The sequence below is a fragment of the Abrus precatorius genome, unplaced genomic scaffold, assembly GCF_003935025.1.
Source record: "Abrus precatorius isolate BTA unplaced genomic scaffold, Abrus_2018 Scaffold11, whole genome shotgun sequence".
NCBI classification, from domain to species: Eukaryota; Viridiplantae; Streptophyta; class Magnoliopsida; order Fabales; family Fabaceae; genus Abrus; species Abrus precatorius.
The window spans coordinates 1,448,492-1,471,720 of NW_020874303.1; the positions used below are offsets into that span (position 1 = coordinate 1,448,492).

Below are 23,229 nucleotides of genomic sequence, written 5' to 3' on the forward strand. Positions count from 1 at the left end.
TTTAAAGGTTAAAAAGAAAATCTATAATAAAAGAATAATTTAATAATATTATTAAATAATTCTAATTTAATGGTTTGCTTCTTTGATCAATATAACGTTTTTTGTCTTTTGACAAATAAATAATTACGGAAATAGTATCTCATTAGAAATATAAAAGTTATTTGATTCTTTTATAAATAGTTAGACATATTAATAGAATTTGTAAATATTCCTTAAATAATGACCTTTGTCATCAAAATCCTATTATATACGCCCTTTAGTATTTTTTTTTATAAATAAAATATTAATTTTTTTAATTATAAAAATCAAGTACCTATTTTTAATGTTTAATTACTAACTTTTACACCTTATTTATTATAAGATTTGTGTTAACAACATACTAACTCAGTAATTATATAAGTGAGTTTGTTTATATTATTTATAATATATAAGTCATCAATTTATTCATTTAATATTATAAATATTTTTGAAATAAAAAATAAATGTAATATGTGATTAGTTTTTATTAATATTAAAAGTATATGTTTACTAATAGTTAGTTTTATTTATCTATATCTAATATGATAGATTTGTGTCCTCAATTTAATAAAAATATTAACATGAATATGTATATAATCTTGCATTACCACATGTCTTCTCCATTTAGTGATACATAGTTAATGTAAATTATCATTAAAATAATCTTCTATTAACCAAACCCATTTTTCAAAATTTTCAAAATAAAAATGTTCTAATTTATATATTTTTATATTTCATGTATTTTTAATATTAATAAAATATTCTTTTATAACTTAATTTTTTTTATTTCACTTCTATATTTACAAGCTGTCTGCAATACAGGATATTATTTAATTTTATGAATGCATATATTGTTTTATTTATCACTAATCCTTGAGGCGAAATATGATTGTATATGAATAATTATATGTGAATATTAACTTTATGCAAACAATTTTTAACAAAATATAAACACAACGAAAGAGGTTTGTTTTAAGTTACACTAGAACCGTATTAATTAATATAAAAGGGAAATTGTTAACAATTTTATTAACAACTGTCTGTAAAGAAATGCTTAAGAAATAAAAAAATGAAATTATAATGTATATATATATATATATATATATATTATTTGTTGATATGAAATACTATTCGTTGCTGTGTATTTTTGCTGCAAGAATGGAATACACAAATTGAATGAAACTGTTCACCACACTTCAGACAAATACTGTACAGCCCAGTGCCAATTAATGTAAGACTCAAAATACTATATGGCAGTTGACCTGAACCACATAATATAAACAGTGGTAGTAGAAATTTCGGGGACTTGTATTGGCCACAATAGCCTACTCTACTAAATATGCAACCTATAATTTTGCTAGCTGTTTATGAATCACAGTGATAAAAAATTTTCCTTCTCCTTGAGGATTACTTAAATTGTTGAGGGTTTTTTTGTTTTTTTGAATTGTTGGATCCAAGTGAGAAGCAAATTAGAAATTGCAAATTGGTAAATCATATTAATTTATTTTCTATATGGTACACACAACATTTTTATGTTTACATACCGTTTGAATGTGTATTTATGAATACAGAAAAGCATAAATATATACCATGCATTGATGACTACAGCCTGTTCAAATCAACCACAACTGTTTCTTTGAGTATCATTTTTTGCATATTGATATTCTTACATAGTGTATGTCCCTATCAGTTTCCACAAATGTAGGGGTACTGTGGTAGATTTTCCTGTCAAGTGATTAGATATTTTATATATTCAAGCGAACTTTACTAGCTAATTGCATTGAAGGAGACAAAGGTGTGACTCTAAATGAGCTTTCTAAGTCCTGAACTTTTCAGTCTAAGCATAGCAAAGAAAATGGTGTGTACCTTCAATTAGTACCACATATAAGATTTTTGCACATAAATCAGCTTAAGAGCATAGCATAGAAAATGGTGTGTACCTTCAATTAGTACCACATATAAGATTTTTGCACATAAATCAGCTTAAGCTTTTATTTGATCAACTAGAAAAAAATGCATGGTTAAGAGAGATGAAATGTTAGATATTCAACTGAAATTCTGGTCATGTGCACAAAGTTTTTTAGAAAAATTCAGGCATTATTACAAGAAGTAGTGAATTAATACTATGAGTAAATGCACCCTGCAAGACATCAACTAACCTTACACTCTTCCCACCTGCTAATATTTACTTCAGTTCTGTGAACCATTTTATATTCCCTTCTACCCCTTACTCCAAAGCACTTCAAAATCCTCTAATAACCCTTCTTTCTCTATTCCATCTCTTTGAAGCAATGGAGAGGAAAAGAAGCCATGTCTCTCTTACCATGTTTGCAATGCTTGTTGCATTGCTTTCCCAAAACCTTGTAATTCCTGTAATATCCACCACTGTTGAAGATCAGAAGAACTACTATACACCTGATCCTCATTCTCCCTCAGGTTTCTCTGATTCTCTGTGTAATTCTCTAACCAAAGTATATCAGCATTAGTCCAATATTTATACAAAGCATAAATACTATTACTATCTACTCACATCTTGGATGAAGTTTTTTTTTTTTTTCATGATTTAATATTACACGTTAATTTTATTTAGCATGAAAGTTGAAGATTTTGATAATATACATTGTCTTATATTGTAGGCTCACATAGGAGTCCTCCATCTCATGGACATGGAAGCTCTCCACCATCACATGGTGGTGGAGGTTATTATCCATCCCCTTCAACACCTTCAGGTGGAAACTGTGGATCATCACCACCACATCATGAACCTTCTCCAACACCCTCAACACCCTCAACACCATCAAACCCTCCCTCAGGTGGATACTATAACAACCCACCAACTCCAGTCACTGTGAGCCCACCAACCACCCCTATTGACCCTGGCACCCCTTCTATCCCCTCACCACCTTTGGTTCCTTCTCCATCTCCCTTCACAGGCACATGCAAGTAAGTTACTTCCATAACACACTACATTGTTATCAACTATTGATTTTTTGTCACCTTCAAATCCTCTACACTACTCCTACATATACGTGTCCAGGAAGAAGAGAGAATATTTCTATCTCTTGTTCTTACACACAATACGTGACTGTAGTAGTGGAAAATTTTGAGACATTTTTAACGATATGATAACAAATGAATATTTTATATGAAATGTCTCTTAAAAAAAAGTCTCTAACTTTTTTTTTTTCATTTCTACGTCACTTTGCATTCCATCCGTGGGATAAAGGTGTAAGCAAGAGACGCCAAAGGAAATAATATGAAATGAATATTTATACAAATTCTAATTTCTTCACTCTCTTTTTTTTGTGTTTATTTTATATCTCTTATTATTTCTTTCTTTTCTTTTTCTTTTTTCCATTACATGTCTCATTAAAATATAGAATATAGTCTTAAAGGGTATGAAACACTTATTTCATTTTGATGTAGCATATTGTAAGTTCCTACATAATGTATTATTGCAAGTGTTACATAATGTGATGGATGCTTTTGCTCTAATCTTCAGCTACTGGAGGTCTCATCCAGGAATCATATGGGGATTGCTTGGTTGGTGGGGAACATTAGGTAGTGCATTTGGTGTCACAAGTGTTCCAGGGTTCAGTCCTGGACTCAGCTTGCCACAAGCACTCTCAAACACCAGAACTGATGGGTTAGGATCACTCTACAGAGAAGGAACAGCTTCATTTCTCAACTCATTGGTGAACAACAAGTTCCCTTACACAACCAACCAAGTGAAGGACAGTTTTGTGGCATCTCTAAACTCTAACAAGGCTGCAGCAGCACAAGCCCAGCTCTTCAAGATGGCCAATGAAGGAAGAATGAAGCCTAGACCATGATGAAATCGAAGATTAATTAGTTTTAATTAGTTTGGTGTGTCAATTTATTGTGTTAAGAGCATTTATTTCTAAGATCCTTGTTAGTTTATGTTATTTAAGGCTCACATATGTGCTAATTAATATGTCTTGAGATGGAAATCACGTTTCTTCGCATGCAATTTAATGCAAACTTTATGATTTTGGTTTTGAATAAAGTTCATTTATTGTTGCAAACTTGCAATCGATACATAGTCTAGAGCTTCATTGATTAAGACAAGTTCTTTTTGTTTAAATTTAAAGAAAATGTTATCATCAGGGGAACGAATAATTATTTATTATTAATAATACAATTTTATTGAAAAAAGAAATTTATTATACTTTTATAGTTATAATATAATAAATATGTGTTTTTCTATAAAGGCTTTTTTTTTATTTATTTAAACTCAAATCTAAGACTTGAGGTTAATTAAATTCTAAATTTAAATAAAAAGTAGCTTTTTTAGTTATTGTTTTTAATTTATAACTAATGCAAACAATTTTCGTAAACATAATTTTTAATTAGAAAGGTATTTCTTTTATTTATTTTAAAAAACTCAAATAACGGAGCCCAATCCTAATTAGATTCTTTGATAAGAAAAATAGAAGGAAAAGAACAAAAATAAATTAAAATTAAAGAGATAATTAAAGAAGAATTTTTATAAGAAATTTATTTATTTATTCTTTAACATAACAAAATATTATATATCACTATTTATATTTTCAAATCATTTAAGCAAAGCATAAATCCCTGTGTATGAAGCAGTTTCAAAGTGATATAATTTTCCCAACAGAGTAATAGCGATGTAGCCACAGACTAGAAGTGTAGATTGGACTCACTACACAAATTGCATTCAAATGATTGGAATGATTGGTGAGTTGCACACCAGCAATGTCCCAAATCTTGCATGATGTGTTTGTAGTATAGCCTAGTATTTGTTTCCTAGTAATATAGTATAGTACACATGATTCAGTTCTTTTTCTTTTCTTTTTTCTTTTCTTTTTTTTGCATTTGTCTATAAGCTTGTTTGAAGACAAAGAAAAAGAGATACCCATTATACAAAAGGAAATTATATTGTATATATATATATTTATTGGAATGTTTCCTTAATTTAAACAAAAAATTAAAATGTATATATATATATAAAATAAGATTCATTATATATAATATCAAATTTATTGTTACTAAATTTTAGAATTTCAGAACTCCTAAAAGGAGGAAGAGACTGGCCATGGGATGTCCAGTTGAAGCCAATTTAATAACTCCGAAAATTTAATAAAGGGTATAAGACTGTCGCTTGGTCCACGACATTTATATCCCATAAATAAAGAATATTATATTAAGCGTGTGATTAAATTCATATTTAAATTATTATGGATTAATATTTATTTTAATTTTACTAATTAGGACTGAATAAATTTATATTTATAAATCTTCTAATGTGTGTTTTGAAAGAACAAAATTTAAATGCAGTATCATAAATATTGTTGATACTATTTTTTAATTAGAATTGAAGTTTCATTTAAGTAATATGTAATGATTTTTAATGATGATATGCGAATGTTCTAAAGGTATTAGGTAAATAATAATTTTTATCAAAAAATATTAGAATTATTGAAAATTATGAAGGTGGATGCATTTTTATATTTTTTAATAAAATACTTTTATTTTTTCCTAGAAGATTTTGTTAGCATTTTCTAAATTTTACATATTTGCAAATTTATTTAAAAAAAAACTCTAAGTTAACTTAAGGGCACCATATATTAACATTTAATCTAGAAATAGCATATATTAATTTTATTTACTAATATAGCTATCTCTTAGTACAAATTTACAATATTTATATTATTTAATTTATTAAAAAATTATCTAACTAGTAGTGTTAAGGGATGTTCGTTTGAGGGGTGAATCTCATTCTTTTGAGGGGTGTTTATTTAATTTGATTGATTGATGTTCTAATCGTTCGGTTTGTTTTCTTTAATCTAATTTAGTTGTAGTCTTTTTTTATTTTTATTTTTGCTGTTATTCTTTTATTTTATTTTATTTTATTTATGTTTTGGGTTGAAATAACTTTTGTACTATCAGTAATATTTTTATTTTTATTTTTTGCCTATAAAATTTTTTTAAAAAATTTTAAAATTTTCAACATATCATATCACATCTTGTTTATATGTAGCTATTGAAGGGAACTTAAAATATAAAAAATAAAATAAAATAAAATAATTACAAAATAACTCTTAGATAATCAATTATCTAAATCCTAACAAATAACCTAGATAAGATGGAGCTTGTTCTAAAATACATCAGTTATTATCTAAATCCTGATTCATATGAAAAAAAAAAAATAATTAACACATTTTTAGCTTATCGATAAATATGGACTACATTAACGGATTTACACTCTTTTATTAAACAATTTTTTGTGCATGCTTGATTAAATAAAAAAAGTAAACCAATAATATTTAATAAATCCAAATAAATTTGACTTGATGATAAAAACTATTAAAAATTTAATATGAAAATAAATATATTTTAAAAAAGATAACGTTTAAAGTTAACGATTTTTAATAATAAAAGCTGTTGAAAAAGTAAAAATGTCTACCGAAACATATTAATTAATGAATAATAACTATTCAGAGATTAATTCATTATAAAAAATCTCATTAAAAATAATAATATAAAAATAAACATGATTTTTAAATGATATAATTATCCTTTAATTAAAATTACTATAATTTTCTAAATTAATTTTTAATTTAACTTTTTGATAGAATATATGTATATATAACAAAACCAACTATTTTTATTTTCATAAATTATAATACATTTAATAATATTTTATAAATATGTAAAAATATTATCAAAATTTTTACATAGATATATTTCATAAAAAAAATTTTAAAATAATGTTCATGTAAATATTTTATTAAAAACTATTAAAATTATATTTTTATAATTATTTTTTAATAAAATATTAAAGAGGATACTCTTGTAGGCTTTGTGATACAAAAAATAAAGAGGTATTGTATCTTTTTTTTTTCATTGCAATATTTTTATGAGACTGTGATATACGATGTTAGAATGATTTAATGTCAGTATATGCTTACCTATTAAGTATATATAAAATTTCATGTAGAAAAAAGAAATAAAAGGGAGCTCTAATGTTATGGTTTACAATAGTAGAGATAATTTGATTTAAGAGAAATAATATTATCTTTGACAACAGTGTACTAAATATTAGTAAAATGTTTGATTCTATTAAGTATTATTTTTAGAAGTGACTTATGACAAAACTTTTAGGAAGCTTAAATATATATATGAATTGGATTAACAATCCTTTAATATGTATTATTAATTCTCTTTAGAGATGTAATAAGATAGAGTATTTCTTATATTCATATTTTATTTTTAATAAAATGTTGATGCTTAGTAAAAAAATATTTTTATTATCAATAATAATTTGAATTAATATTATATAATATGATAACTTATTTCATTTAACCACCAAATAAATTCTAAATAAATATTTAATAATTTAAGAAAATATAATTTATTTTAAAATATAAAAAAGGTGCATAGATGACAACGTAATACATCATTTTAGTTTTTTAAATTATGAATTTATAGAAAAATTAGTCTTTTAAATTATTAAAAATTAAAATTTTACTCAAAATCAATTGTTTTAATTTTTAATATTATATATATTATCAATTTAATCTTCAGAATTATTAAAAATTAATTATTTTATTACTTAAAGTTAAGAAATCAATCATTTTAGTGTCGATATTGTACAAATCTAACAATTTATTTTTTAAACTTTTAAACACCATTCGATTTGGTCTTTAAAAATATAAGTACTATTAAATTTAATTATTAAAATTATAAAAAAATTCAGTTTAGATAAATTTTAAAAATATTTTAAGAGAAAAATTAATTAATATATAAATTAATAATTAGAAATAACTTATATTCATTTTTAAGAGATTTTTTATTTAATTTTTCTAAAATATCAAAAATAAAATATTTTTAACTTATAAAAAAATTATTTATTTTTTATATTAATTTTTTTACAAAACTTTTCTAAAAATTTATCTAAGGGAACTAAAAAATGACATGTTTGTAGTCTCTGACGTCGACTTGAGAAAGATATATAGCCACGGCCCACGGGTAACACGCTTAAGTTAATTATTTATTTCATAGGCCACCGAAGGCATGCATGAATTTTAAAATAAATTATTATCTTATTCGATAACATAATAACTATAATCTTTATAAATTTAACATATACTTTAACAAATTAAATATAACATAATATCGAAACGCTGCTCTTTAATCTTTATAAAACGTTTAAATGTTTTTCAAAAATGTTTTAAATTTATTGAACCAATTTTTTTGTTTTATTTTTTTATCCAACGGGTATTTTATTTATTATTTTAATAAACTCATAAAATATTAATCAATATTTAATTTTTTAAATATTAATTAAATAATATACAGAGAATTAATAAAATAAAATAGTATTCTAAATATTTTAATATCGTATTAAAGTCCATTTCACTTCAACACAGTCATATGTCAAAGGTCAATTATTATCCTTGCCGCCTGTGTTAATATAGTCGCCATGAATCTACATTAATAATATAATATATAATATTAATAATTAATTTTGTTAGTATAAATAATAATATGTATCGTTAATATATAAAATTTTAAATTTAAGTGAATGCAGTTTCGTTTTTAGTAGATACTAAAAGATTATGAAGCATTAATAATTTATATAGATTTATAATTTTTTTATAAATCATTTAATTTTTATTTTATAAATATTTATTAACTAAGAGAATCACATTGTACGCTGAACAATTTTTTTTATAGTAAACAAATTTTATTGTTTAATAATATTTTAAATTTCAAGATAATTAATTTAAATTTAAATTAAAAAAGGAAGGAATAATATTTATATGGGCCATTATAATTTATAGAAATTATTATTATTTTCAAACGATTATAATTAATATTATTGTTAAAAATAATTTTAACTTAAACACATTAATCGTTTACAACTTACATTGTATAATGTTAATATAAAAATACACAAGGAATTTTACATCTACAAACATATTTATAAAAAACTTGACATCAATAATAAAAAATAATTAAAATATAAATCAAGCCTAAGAAAAATTATAAATAATAATTACTAAAAACTAAGTACAGTGGAAAGCTGCCACGTGTGAACTTATTTAAAATCACGATCCTCGTGCCACAGTATGTTGATTTTTGACAAGGATTGTCGTGTACACAATAAAAAAAATGAATAGAAAAGAAAGAAAGATATGACACTAATAAAAAAATAACGCGTGTTCCATGAGACTGATGAGAGTGATGAATTAAGAGAAGTATATTTATCAATTATTATTATTATGAAAGTATAAATACACCATGCAACAACTTCATTTCATAACACTCACTTTTAAACTAAAGTTCAATTTCTGCTTCAAGTTTGATATTTTGTTTCTCTTGTGGCTGAGGAAGAGTTCTTGTAAGTTATTTCTCATTTTTCAGTTCATTGCTACAATTGTGTTTCTATGTTTGAATATTTTAATTGTTTGTGTTTATGCCTCTGCTTCCCCTGTTAGTTGTTATTATACTAGCTAAAGTATTTATTGAAAAACTAAATTAAATTAAACCTTTCTAATAAATTAAAAGTGTAAAGCTTTTTAAGAAATTAAACGAAGAAACTTGTAAATCTTAATTATATTTCTCTAGCTGCTTCTGTGCTGCTGATAATAGTTATCTAGTTCTTCATGGTTTTTACTATTTTTATTGTTGGAAGCAAGTTTTCTATTGATGGAGAGGTGTGAGAGCTTAGCTTAATGTACTGCACCCTGCAAGTTCTTCTTTTAGGCAGTTTCTCTAGAATATATTTCTTCCATTTCAAGGTATATATCATTTATGATAATTATATAGTAATTAAGAAAACTATTGTATAGCAATTGGGATAAATAGATTTAACATGGGAGTTTCTTGAAATCTTACAAAAAAATGTTTTACTAAGCTTTCTTGTAAAGTTTATTAAAATTAATTGTCAAAAGTTTATAAAAATGTTATAAGCCATTTTCTTTGTCTGTATATGTTTCATAAAAAAATAAAATTCAAACGCCCCTTGAGTAGGTCCAATTATAAAAATAATACCTATACTTGAAAAAAGGAAAGTCATTTTAATATGTATGTAATTTCTTCTTAAAAGGATTATTAAAACAAATATGCAGTAAGCGCCAATGCAGCACTTGAGCTTTTTCTATCATCAAACTTTGATAGGATAAGTTTTCATTGAAATGAAATTTCATACTGCATTAGTGGTTTGTACTTATTTTGTTGAGTGGCATATTAGAACACAATATAAGATAAAAGAAAAAACTATTTGTTTTTCATGGTTATCCAAAACTAGGGATAAAATAAAACAAAATTCTTCTCCAACATTACATAAATGTTCAATAGAAGTGTTAAAGTTGTTCTAAAAGTTCATAGTTTTCTGACAAATTCTTATGTGACATGATTCAACAGTTTGTGCAGAACTTATGATATATATCTCACTTTGCATTGCTTTACACAAAAGTTATGCAGATATGGCTAGCACCTACAAGCCAAAGAACATTCTTATCACAGGTGCAGCAGGTTTCATTGCATCGCATGTATGCAACAGAATAGTTCATAACTACCCCGATTACAAAATTGTTGTTCTTGACAAGCTTGATTACTGTTCAAATCTGAAGAACCTTATTCCTTCACGTTCATCTCCAAATTTCAAGTTCATCAAGGGAGACATTGGAAGTGCTGACTTGGTCAACTACATTCTTCTCACTGAGTCTATTGATACCATAATGCACTTTGCAGCACAAACTCATGTTGATAACTCTTTTGGTAACAGCTTTGAGTTCACTAAAAACAACATTTATGGCACACATGTTCTTCTAGAAGCTTGCAAAGTCTCTGGTGGTCAAGTGAAGAGGTTTATTCATGTGAGCACTGATGAGGTTTATGGTGAGACAGAAGAGGATGCAGTTGTGGGAAACCATGAGGCTTCTCAGCTATTACCAACCAATCCATATTCTGCCACAAAAGCTGGTGCTGAAATGCTTGTAATGGCATATGGTAGATCATATGGATTGCCTGTTATAACCACCAGAGGGAACAATGTTTATGGGCCTAATCAGTTTCCTGAAAAGTTGATACCAAAATTTTTGCTCTTAGCCATGAAGGGAAGGACTCTTCCAATTCACGGTGATGGGTCTAATGTTAGGAGTTATCTCTATTGTGAAGATGTTGCTGAGGCTTTTGAGATCATTCTCCACAGGGGTGAGGTTGGACATGTTTATAACATTGGGACAAAGAAGGAAAGAAGAGTGATTGATGTGGCTAGGGACATATGTAGGCTTTTTAATTTGGATCCTGATACACATGTAAAGTTTGTGGAGAATAGGCCTTTCAATGATCAAAGGTACTTCTTGGATGATGAGAAGCTGAAGAATTTGGGGTGGTTTGAAAACACTACTTGGGAAGAGGGTCTAAGAAAAACCATGGATTGGTATGTTAAGAATCCGGATTGGTGGGGCGATGTTTCTGGTGCTTTGCTTCCTCATCCAAGAATGCTCACTATGCCAGGAATTGAGAAGTACTATGATGGCACTGATGTGACCAAAAATTCTTCCAATCTTGATCAGAATACAGTGGTGGTGCCAACTATGAGGAACAAAAATGTGTCACCATACAAGCCTTCTTTGAAGTTCTTGATATATGGTGGTGCAGGGTGGATTGGAGGGCTTCTAGGAAACATTTGTGAGAAGCAAGGGATACCCTTTGAGTATGGTACAGGGGGTTTGGGTGACAGATCACAAATCTTGGTTGACATTAGGACCATTAAACCAACTCATGTTTTCAATGCCTCTAGTGTTAGTGGTGCACTAAATGTGAAATGGTTTGAAGCTCATAAACCAGAAACCATACATGCCATTGTTAGTGTGTTAACGTTGGCAGATGTTTGTAGAGAGCATGGTCTCCCCATGATGAATTATGCCTTTGGTGGTAATTTTGAAGTCACAACAAATTCCACTGATTCTTTCTATTTTAAGACACAAGCCAAGGTAGGGTTCATAACAAAATTTTGCATTGTGTTATATCTGTTAGCATAGCATGATCCACGAAATTCACCTCACCTAGTGAGATTTGTTTTTGTTACACATTTTTTGCATGGCCACTAACTTTGTTTTTATCACAATATGGTTATTTCAGGTTGAAGAGTTTCTAAAGGAATATGAAAATGTGTGCACCTTGAGAATCCAATTGCCAGTGTCATCTGATCTCAGCAACCCACATAACTTCATCACTAAGATAACAAGGTCAGATAAAGTGGCTAACATTCCAAACAGCATCACTGTTTTGGATGAGCTTCTACCTATTTCAATTGAGATGGCTAAAAGGAATTGTAGGGGCATTTGGAACTTCACAAATCCTGGTATTGTGACATGCAATGAGATTCTTGAAATGTACAAGAATTATGTTGACCCTAGTTTTATGTGGGTTAATTTTACACTTGAACAACAGGCTCATTTCCATTCTCCAAGCACTAATGAAATTGATGCATCAAAATTGAAGGAGGAATTTCCTGAGCTGTTGCCAATCAAGGACTCATTGGTTAAACATGTCTTTGAACCAAAAAGGAAAAACTTAGGTTATTGAGTAAATGTATACAGATGATCTATGTATTTATTTTCCCTTTTTGGGTACTGTGGTTTGGGATACTTTGATAGCTTTTTGCTCTTAGATTTTTCAATCTTAATATTTAGTTTGTCAATATCACAACTCCAATGAGCTAATGTATCTTATAGAGAGCACTTTATCGCTCTTTAAAATAAATCTGACTTGCGTGCACCGAGTGTCTAAAAGTTTGTTAGTCACATGGCTCTATGGTAAATTGGTAACATGAATCATTTGACTGAACAAATACATGAATAGATCTTCATCAAGTGCCTGTATCTTTAATTCTTTACCATTGAGTGTCTTTGCACTACGTAGATATTATTATAATAACATAATTTTTTCAATAAAAAATTAAAGGTATATTGTATTATTATTTAAAAACTGATAAATCTTATAAATAATTTTTATTATTAATACTAAATATTTTATCATATTAAATAGTCATAAATTAACTAGATTTTTTAATTAAAAAATTAAATTAAATTAAAGAAAATTAACTACTCAATGTGTAAGGTATTAAAAAATGAAGAATAACTCCAAGAAGTACTTTCAAAAATCTTAACAACTTTTCTATTGAAGGTGAAGATTAGGGGCTTCTTTGATTTCCACCTAAACAGAAGTTACACAACTTCCAATGTATAACCCCTCTGTTGTCTGTTGAGATCTTATTTTCTCAAGGAAAAAAACAAATCAATTCTTCAACGTCACTTGAGAAACACACAAAACAACCACTTAAAACATCTGTGTTGTATTAAATGAATCTCACAATTATTGCACGTTTTATACCTTAACATTTATTTGAACTTTAAATAACTACTGAAGCTCAGAGTTTTTGTTAAACAATGGTTGCTTAATTAAGCAATTGTTCCTATTATGCTCACCTCGATAAATAGTCTTTAATGCATAATTCTGATAAGCAACAATTACTTATTTAGAAAAGGTAGTTAAACACTCCGCTGAAGATGCTCTTAATATATAAAAGTAGTTTTACATTCTAGACCAAAGATGCATACATCATCTCACTTGGTTCTTATTTTTTATGGGTTTTATATATATATATATATATACAGGACAAGATGTTATTGTCTAAAAATTCTTACACTAAATTTAAACTTTTTATTTAACAAGTTATTATTTATTATTTTACTGACCGTTTAAATTGGGTGTAAAATTTTTTAAACTTATATTAGTGTAACAAAATTTTTTCCATATATATATATATATATATATATAAAAAGTCTTGATATTAAAACTTTTATATATATAAATAAGGTATTAAATTATTTTTAATTAATTTAAAATTCTATATTATGATTTCTACAATTAAATTTTTTAATTTTACAATTGATTTTGTGTTTAAAATATCAAGTTATTAAACAATGTAAGAATGAATGTAACTTATGCTAATATAATTTATTTCTTCCTTATACATGTATATATAATCATTATGAAATAACGTTATTTTTATTCAAATTATTCGTAATAAAATTTCATAAGAATAAATTAAAGAAACAACACTTCAGAAAATGAACAATAAATTAAAAATAAATTATTTGAATTAAGATGTATTCTTTCTATTAATTTTAAATCATGTATTAATTTTTTTAATTTTAACAACGGACTTTATTCTTCTTTTTTTCAGAAATTAATGAATAATTGATTTTTTTCCATGTTTTTCCTTTATTTCATTTTTCCTCTATATTAAACATTTTTCTTTTCATTATGGGTTTTTTTCCTATTAGTGAGGAGAAATTTCTTAAGCTGTGACATTTTCTTTTGAGTATAGTTTCCATTGTATTTTTTTTATCTGAAGGTAGTTATTTTTAGTGCTAACAATTTCTTTACAACAAAGCTTTTTTAAAATATCTCTTTTATTCAGTGAAATTTATTTAAAACAATAAATTCATGAATGAGGTTAATTAAATATAAAAAGAGCGAGATCAATATAATTTTATATTTTTAACAAATTTTAGTAAACGAAAAAAAATTTAGTGTGGAGGTTTTTTTTGGTCGAATAGTGTGGATTTAAAATTTATATTCTACACAGTAATGGGCTTAGCAGGTTTTTGGGGGCCCTATGACTACAAGTTCCACACAAAATGAAGGCAATAATGGACCAAAAAGAAAAGAAAACAAAAGCACATTCCTTTTTCTGTGTGTAAAGATTTTTCTTTTTACTACAAGTTTCTCTCTCTCTTTCTTGTAAAAGTTTTTTTATCTTTCTTCTTTTTAATTTCTTTTTCACGTGACTAGCTCTCCTTTTTTCTTATATACCTCTCCTTTATCTTCCTCCTACTATTTGTGATGCTTTTTTTTTTCATTCAAATTCATCAAAGTTACTCTTTTAAAGTGTCATCATGTCATATTATTGATTCATTGTTGTTGTCTCAGTGAACTATAGCAACAACTTTTTATTGATAAATGATGAAGTGATGATTTAAGCCAATTCTTTAATTAATGTTTCTAGTTCTTGTTGACTTGCTGGTAGAATTTGTGCAAATCCAAAAGAAGAAAAATATTCTTGTGGTTAGATATTTTGGCTGGGAAGTAGATTTGTTTTTTATTTTTTTGCTGTGTTTAGTATTCATGGGATTGCTAAGTTGTGTTTTAGTTGTGAATATGCATAGTTTTATTATTGTAATGCTCTTAATATTTAACATCTTTTACTGATAGCTCAAGAACGCTTAAATTATTTACAAAACATCATGAGTTGAATTTACTTTTTATCCTTAAATTAATATTTGAATCTAATTATCTGTAACATAAATGTTCAATTGAGGAAAAAAAAAATTTCTCAAATGTGCCCAAAAAAAAATGTTAATTGAGGAAGTAACCTATTAGCTTTGAAGGAACTTCATTGTCAATGACATATTAATTTAGTCAGCGATGCATTGAGATCACATATATTTTAAAAAGGACAATTTTATTCGCCCCATATTTATATTTGTGTGTTAGAAACTTCAGATTAACCAAAACCAGCACACCACATTAATTAAAAAGATAAACATTTCAATCAAATATCACCAAAAAACATGAGAATAAAACAATTCAAATGCACACAAATAGGAAATGAAAATCCAGGGAAGATTTCGCATATCTTAAATAAATATATATACCCTATCATGAAAAGCTATAAATGCCCAGTGATACACATATCATTGCACTCCAATGAAACTGTGTTTTGTACATATTCAATCACAAAGTGCTATAAGTGCTCAATGATACATTGGCCACTCCAATTAAAATCCTCTATAGTTTGTGTTTGCCAACAAGCTTTTATGACCCAAAACAAAATATTTAAAAAACAGCTCAAGAAGAACGTGCTTTGTACCCCTCTGTCCAGAAAAGAAGAATCCAAAGACCAACAAGCAGCATGGAAACAAAGCTCAAAGCATGTGCATGCTGCAAAATTACCCATCAAGCTATCAATCATTTATTCACCTCTTCACGTTATGTTCATATACATAACACAAGTTTTCTTTCATTTTATAGGTTATTTTTCTTTTTTAAATTCTTTGTTTTGTTGGTCATGGAAAGCTTCAGTTTGCACCCACCATGATAAATAATATTTAATAATTGTAAAGTAATTATATCATGTTGCATTATTTTCTGTTATTTTATACGACTTAAACAATTTTTCTCCCTAATGCTGTGCAATTTTGAAAAGTTTACCAAATAAATCTTACAAGTTATTCCACTTAACTATATCTCATTATTTATATTTATTTCATTTTTCTCCTTTAGTACTAGTATCATTGTCATACTTGCTATATTACTTGTCTGAATTTTTAACCTAAGTAATGGTTGCTCACTTTATAAATGGAAGTTTAATTTTCTTTGCCATGGTAATCGTTCCAATTGTGAAACTGATTCTGAGAACAGTTTTTTATTAATAAAAAGTGAAATAAATAAATTTTAATTCCTTAAACTAAAATTTAAATAAAAAGCATAATTTAAAAACTGGACTGTCAAGTTAATTAATCGAAGACTAGTCAATTAACCGATTCAAACAATTCCAAGAATTAAATGGTTTCAAAATTGGTTAAGAACTGCCCAATTGAATAAAAATCAATAGTCTGCATCGTTTGACCTTTTTCTCATAATTGTATAAAAGTATAATTTTATTTTCTTATTTTTTTCTCTCTCTCTTTTTTGTTTCCATCATATGATCGATCCTATATTTTATTATATTTTATTTTTTCCTATCTCTCTCTTTCTTGGCCTATTTTAAAGGGTCCACATTATTTTCCTTTAAAATACCTTGTTCAGATTTAAAAACCCTCACCCTCTTAAAAGCAACTCTCTTGTCTTTTCTACTTTTCCACTACATATTTGACAGTAAAGTAAAGCATATACTAATAATATATAATTGATAAATATATAATTAAAAATAATTTTTTTGTAATTCTTAATGAAATATTTATTATTAAAAATATTAATAAAAAGGTCATTAGTGATATATCTTGATGGGTAAAGAACATCTTTGGAGTATGTTGGTGATGAAGGGATGAAGCAGCATGCATTTGGTTGAGACTGTTATTATTTTCATGAAAGCTTGAAAGGGCAATGCAACTTCTAAGTGGGCCAGAAGCAGGCCCACTAAGTGGTTAACCATATACTATATTTTTTTGTGGTCCAAAAACAAGACCAGTCACGTGCAATTTGGGTCCTTTGCTCACGTGTCACATCCAACCAAGCAATTATGCTTCCCCACGTCAATGTCTTGCGACACAAGCAATACCAACTTGCTCACTGCTTTTTCTTGCCCTGCAAATTTATCAATTTAAATATTTTTCATGATGCCAATTTTTATTTATTTATTTTATATTATTCTTTATATTTATCATTTTGTTTCTTAAGGTGTAGAAATTCTCATAGATCTCTATTAAACGTTTTCTTCTTTTCTTTTTCATGCTGTGATGCTAATTGGGTATATATTTAATTCGTGTTTGTAAACAGTAGATTAATAATATATATATAAATTTTATTCTTAAATTAATATTTTTAAAAGATATGTTAAAAACTCTTTCTAGCATTTCTTGTAATATTATATATGACCAAAAATGTGGGAACTTAGGCACGTGTTGAAGGGCCTTTATCCAAACCCAAGTAGCCTTAAAAGAGTGAAACATAGCCAATGTAAGTGTTCTATAATGCCTTCTTTTATAATGCATAAAATCTAAAAAAGCATTGATCGATCAATATATTAATAGAACAAGCACAAGCATTTGTGTTCTAAGATGCATCTCGTAAAAAGTTTAAACATGCATAATCAATCAATCTTACGAGTGGTACGTGTGTTAAATAAACAAAAAAGTTAAAATAAATTATCTTCAAATAATTACAATAATGTCCAAAATGTGGCAAGTTCAAACTCATTATTGCAGCAAGAAAGGCTTTGGATGGCAAATTATAATGTGGTGGCTATCGGAAGCAATGACGGCAGCACCACCTTGCCCCTTCTATTCCACTATGCCCTCAACTTACTACTTTTTTCTTCTTTTAACCAATCTAAGTGGATGATGATGGAATAATTAGTGATTTTTTCTTTTTTACCATCTTTTTAAAATATGTTGAATGTTATTTTTAAAATCAATTTATAAAAATAATTTGTATCTTTTTAATTTTTATTTTTAAAATTAAAAAATAACATATAATAATTTTTAATAGATATGTTAACCAATACTTGAAAAATATTAGATATTATAATTTTTAATTAAAAAATATTTTTTATTTTCAAACACGTATTAGATATTATAAAATTTAAATTAATAATAAAAATTATGTTAAAGAATATATTATTATATTAATCTTTTCGTATAATATAAAATAATATGGAATGCTCATATTTTACAAATACTTCTAATTTTGATTAAGAATAACATAAAAATTACTTAAAAAATTATACCTAATACCAACCGATGTCCGAAGTATACAAATTAAAAAATTAAAACAAAATTCGTTTTGATTAAAAATGATATTAAATGTGTATTCTTTATTTTTATTGATATATTTTTTATATAATTTAAAAAGTATTTTCTTAACTATACCTTAAAAATGATATTAAATGTATATTCATTATTTTTATTGATATATTTTTAATATAGTTTTCAAATATTATTAACTATACCTTAAAAGTAACAAATAATAAGACCCTAAATATTAATAAAAATGTTAATCAGTACCATATTAAAAATTTATAAAAAAAATGTTAAAATATGTAAAATACATTTTCTTCATAATCTTTAATGCACCGTAATATAAATTTTAATAATTTTTTTGTTTATGAACGCCTTAACTAATATTTTAATGATACTATTAACAGGATCTAAACGTTAAATAAGTAGACTTTTATAAAAAATAAAATTATTAATATTAACATTTAAACGTAATTTTAAATACCTACAAATAATATATATTATTAAAAAATAAATCATCTATTACAATTTTCTATAAAAAAAATAGACATAAAAATTACGGAGTCAGACGATCCCTTTCAGTGATTTGGATATGATGTCATAAGGGTTAGCCGAACTTATTTTTTAAGGGAATTGTTAATAATATTTTTTAAATATACTGTTTTATAATTTATTAAAATGTATACCAAGTAAAAAATATAAAAAAATTAAAATATTTTTAAAAATATTAAATTACATTTAAATATTTCATCAATCTTTAAAAAATAGTTAAAATAAAAATATATTAAAAATGTGTTCCATTTATTGTTAGCTTTCAGTCGCCGCACATCAGATGTTTAGGTTTTAGGAATAAGATTCAATTTCCACAATTATTTATTTAAATTAAATTGCTGATGTAAAAATTTCATTAATAAATTATTTATAAATTTTTTTTATAAGTGTTTAAGTGATAGGTAACAACTTATCAGTCTCTCAAGTAATACATCTTATATCTGTGTTGATACAATTTCATAGACAGAAAGTCACATAACTAAGAGTACAAGTATATTATATTTTGAGTGAATGAATTCAGTGTTAGACAAATCTATTTAATAAATTATATTTTTTATTTTATAACTATTTTCATTTTTATTATCTTGATGTAATGTAACTAGAAATGGAGTTGCTCTATTTTTCTCCTCCAAATGTATTTAATAAAAAATGAAGATTGTGATTGAGCAGCATACATTGAAGGTGGGAACTATGATGCAGAAACATAGGTGGTAGGTGTGTGTTTATGTAGAAAAGAACAAACTGTGTAGAACCACACGACCACCATCTATGGTTCATTAATTCACTCATTGATGTATAGTTACCTTCAAACCACAGCCAAACCATTCTCTCTTTGTCACAGTACACAATCTACCACTATACTGAAGATTTATTACTAATTACAAAAATATCACTTCATTTTTATTATTCTATTTTTTGTTTTTAAATATTTACACAATAAATAATAAAAACATGTTTTTTCTTATTTTCATTATTTTTCATGCAAAAATGTATAAACAAAAATAAAGCAGAATTTCTATAATTAAAAAATATCTTCCAAAATTCAATAGCCCAGAATCAATTTGGTTTTGAAAAAATCAATCTAGAAAGATATTCGTTCTTCAGTATTTTGATACAAGAGATTCCAAACATTGCACCATTAATGATTCTCCAATCTCCACCTTTTTTGGCTAGCAAGCTTCTAAATCTTATCCCTGCAGTTAATTACTTTGGAATCACAAAGTTTGGACCATATAATCTAATTGATTTTCGATCACCATTTTTGGTACCCCACTAACAGTTGTTTATCTTTAATCGATTAAATGTCATGACAGAGAGATATTTGGCATAATATAAGCATCCCCTAATATAGGGCATTATTATTGGGCAATTGGCTTAACAAGCACCACGTTTCACATTCTCATGTCCTTCTAATATCCCTTTAGGTTAATCCACACTCTTGCACCCGCAATCACCCATGAATGTTGCTATTCTAACACACGACTGACTCAAAACTCCCTTTATCCCTATAAGCCAAACAAAAATTTGTAAATTAAAACCCATGCTTTTTAGTAACAAGCTCAAAATTCCATTTTATACGATCATATATGTGCTTTGCTCATTCAAATTTATATGTCACCAATTATCACTTTCCTGTCTTAGAATCATATATCGACATCATTTAGCAACATTTAATTTTAATCTATTGTTAATTCTATATCATGATATTAATTTCAAAATTAATGACCTTGCAAATTTTAACCACTAAATTTGTTATAAATAATTAAAATCAAAATATGAAACCATCAAATATTGAAAATGATTATATGATAAAAAATATATATATAATGTGTGTGTAGGTGTCAAATTTAAATATTTACACTGTTTAATAAAATTTTATAAAATGTAAGATTAACTTAATTTAATTGTTAAATCATTTTATATTAAATTTTTGATTATACGTGTATATTAATTTTACATAATTTAGATATTTATAAATTTGTTATTTAAAATTTAATATTAATATTTTAAAAATATAGTATACGTTAAATTAAAGTAATGTAATAAAATATCTATTTTTTAAATTAATGATTAAAAGATTTAAATTAATGATGAAATTTATTATTATGGCATAATATAGAAATTCATTAAATGATGGAAGAATCTAAATTGTAACATGTCAATATTTCTTCTCATGTATATCTATAAATGTATATTGGCGTATGGTAGCTTTTGCAATTGAAACAGTTCATCGTTTTTGTTTATTTGAAAGTATAATCCAAATGGAAAGGAGAAAGAAACTCTTGACAGCGTTTGGCACGAAAGAGAAAGTTGATTACACCAATACACAAAAAAAACATGTACTAAGTTTCAATTTATGGATCTTGAAAAGACTTGACATATCATAACGTTGTCAATTGAGAAACAGCGTTTGTTCTGCATATAGATATATATATATATATAATAATAATTATTTTCAGATCTGATAGTATCCATCTTTTAATGTTTACTGCAACTTGCGTTCCACTATATCTGAAATTACAGGCAGTTTTTTTTTTTTTTAAGCAAGTTGGTATAAGAAATTATTCAAGATAAAGAAAAACGATTCCATTTGTGTTCTTAAAAAGTAGTTATCATGTTGAATTAAAATACTTAATATCATTCATTGATTCTCTTCTCCATGTAATTTTTAAATTCTCATTTTCTAGCTACATATTTGACATTTAAGATGGATTTAAGATATGAATTAATTTTAAAATTTTTAAGTCAGAAATTTAATGAAACTTTAATAGATTTTAATAATTTTAAAAGAAGCATGTAAATTCAGGTTTGAAAAGTAAAAACAAAAAATATTCTGAGTGAAGTTTAATTTTTTGTTGATAAATTTTTAGCAAAAGAATGTTTAAAATTATTTATTTGATTTAATCTATAGATATTTTAGAAAAAAAAAGAAATTTTTATTAGAAAAAATCCAAGAAGAAACCAATTTTTCTTAATTTAAAAATAAAAGGAAACTAATTAATAAAATTAAAGAATTTAAATTACAATCTAAATTAAAAGAACAAAAATATAATTAAACCTTTTAATTAATCATTAATTTTTACAAAACATTTCACTTATTCTTCATGCATGTCATTTTGTAAAAGAATTTATTAAAAGCATGTTTTCTTTTCTGCATACAAGAAAAAAAAATCAATACAAATTATTGTGGCCTTTGATTTCGCATATATATATATATATATATATAATCTTCAAAAATGTTCAAATCAGACTTTGAATATGAGAGGGTCGTCAATTGTACATCTTGCAAATGTAAGTATTACTATAAAAACACGTGTCTAGAGAAATTATAACAATTATATAATATTTTGGAAAAAAAATTATAAATTGTTTTAATACCTTTGTTAATTAAAAATAAGAAATATCAACTTTCAAAACAATTAAAATGCTGTATCACAGAATTATCTTTTTCAAGTTGAAAAAAATAGGCCTTGATAGATTACGAATATAAGAAGTTAATATTTATTTTCTATTTAATAATTACTATTTAGACTTTACTTTTAAAAATTAAATATTATTTGAAATTCCTTTTTCTTTCATTAAATAAAACCAAAAAAGAAAACAATTAATTATCATTTGATGTGTACTTGTGAAATCCTTATGGCCGAGCCGAATTTTTCGCGAAAAAGAAAAAATATCGAAAAAAAAATAAAAAATGCTCTTAGTGAAGCTTATTTACACTTTTCTTTCCCACGAATTTTAGTCACTGTATGTGATGAAAGTGAAAATAAATGTTTAAATAAATTTTAATTTCTTTAATTGACTTATAATATGAAAATTTATTAAAAAATTGTATATATCTAAGTGAAAATTAAGCAAAGAAAAAAAAAGCTTATAAAATAATTTAAGTAGTGAAGTTGAAAGTACGCAGAAAGTGATGTGATGCAGACTCATAAAAAGAAAATACAAATGTATATTCTTTTGCCAAAATACAATAATCCTTATCCTCTATTCATAAATAATAATAATGCTATTCTCTATTTCTATTGAAATTAAAGTGGGGTCATTTCACTGTGGCAAATTCTCTAGTGCTAGAACTACAAGCTAGCCTATGAACTTTGATCCTTATCCATTTATTGCAATGCAAATTAAA

At 25.8% G+C, this 23,229-nt stretch overlaps 2 protein-coding genes across 2 annotated transcripts; both read left to right on the plus strand.

Annotated features, from left to right (window-relative positions):
* Positions 1-2,309: 2,309 nt before the first annotated feature.
* LOC113856454 (protodermal factor 1) lies at positions 2,310-3,851 on the plus strand. The gene is made up of 3 exons (XM_027488272.1): positions 2,310-2,454; positions 2,655-2,961; positions 3,521-3,851. The coding sequence occupies exons 1-3, from the start codon at positions 2,310-2,312 to the stop codon at positions 3,849-3,851; spliced, it is 783 nt and encodes a 260-aa protein (XP_027344073.1).
* Positions 3,852-10,496: 6,645 nt separating this feature from the next.
* LOC113854209 (trifunctional UDP-glucose 4,6-dehydratase/UDP-4-keto-6-deoxy-D-glucose 3,5-epimerase/UDP-4-keto-L-rhamnose-reductase RHM1-like) lies at positions 10,497-12,606 on the plus strand. Its single transcript, XM_027485098.1, has 2 exons — positions 10,497-12,011; positions 12,160-12,606. Exons 1-2 carry the CDS (start codon positions 10,497-10,499, stop codon positions 12,604-12,606), a joined length of 1,962 nt encoding a protein of 653 aa, XP_027340899.1.
* The last annotated feature ends 10,623 nt before the right edge of the window (positions 12,607-23,229 follow it).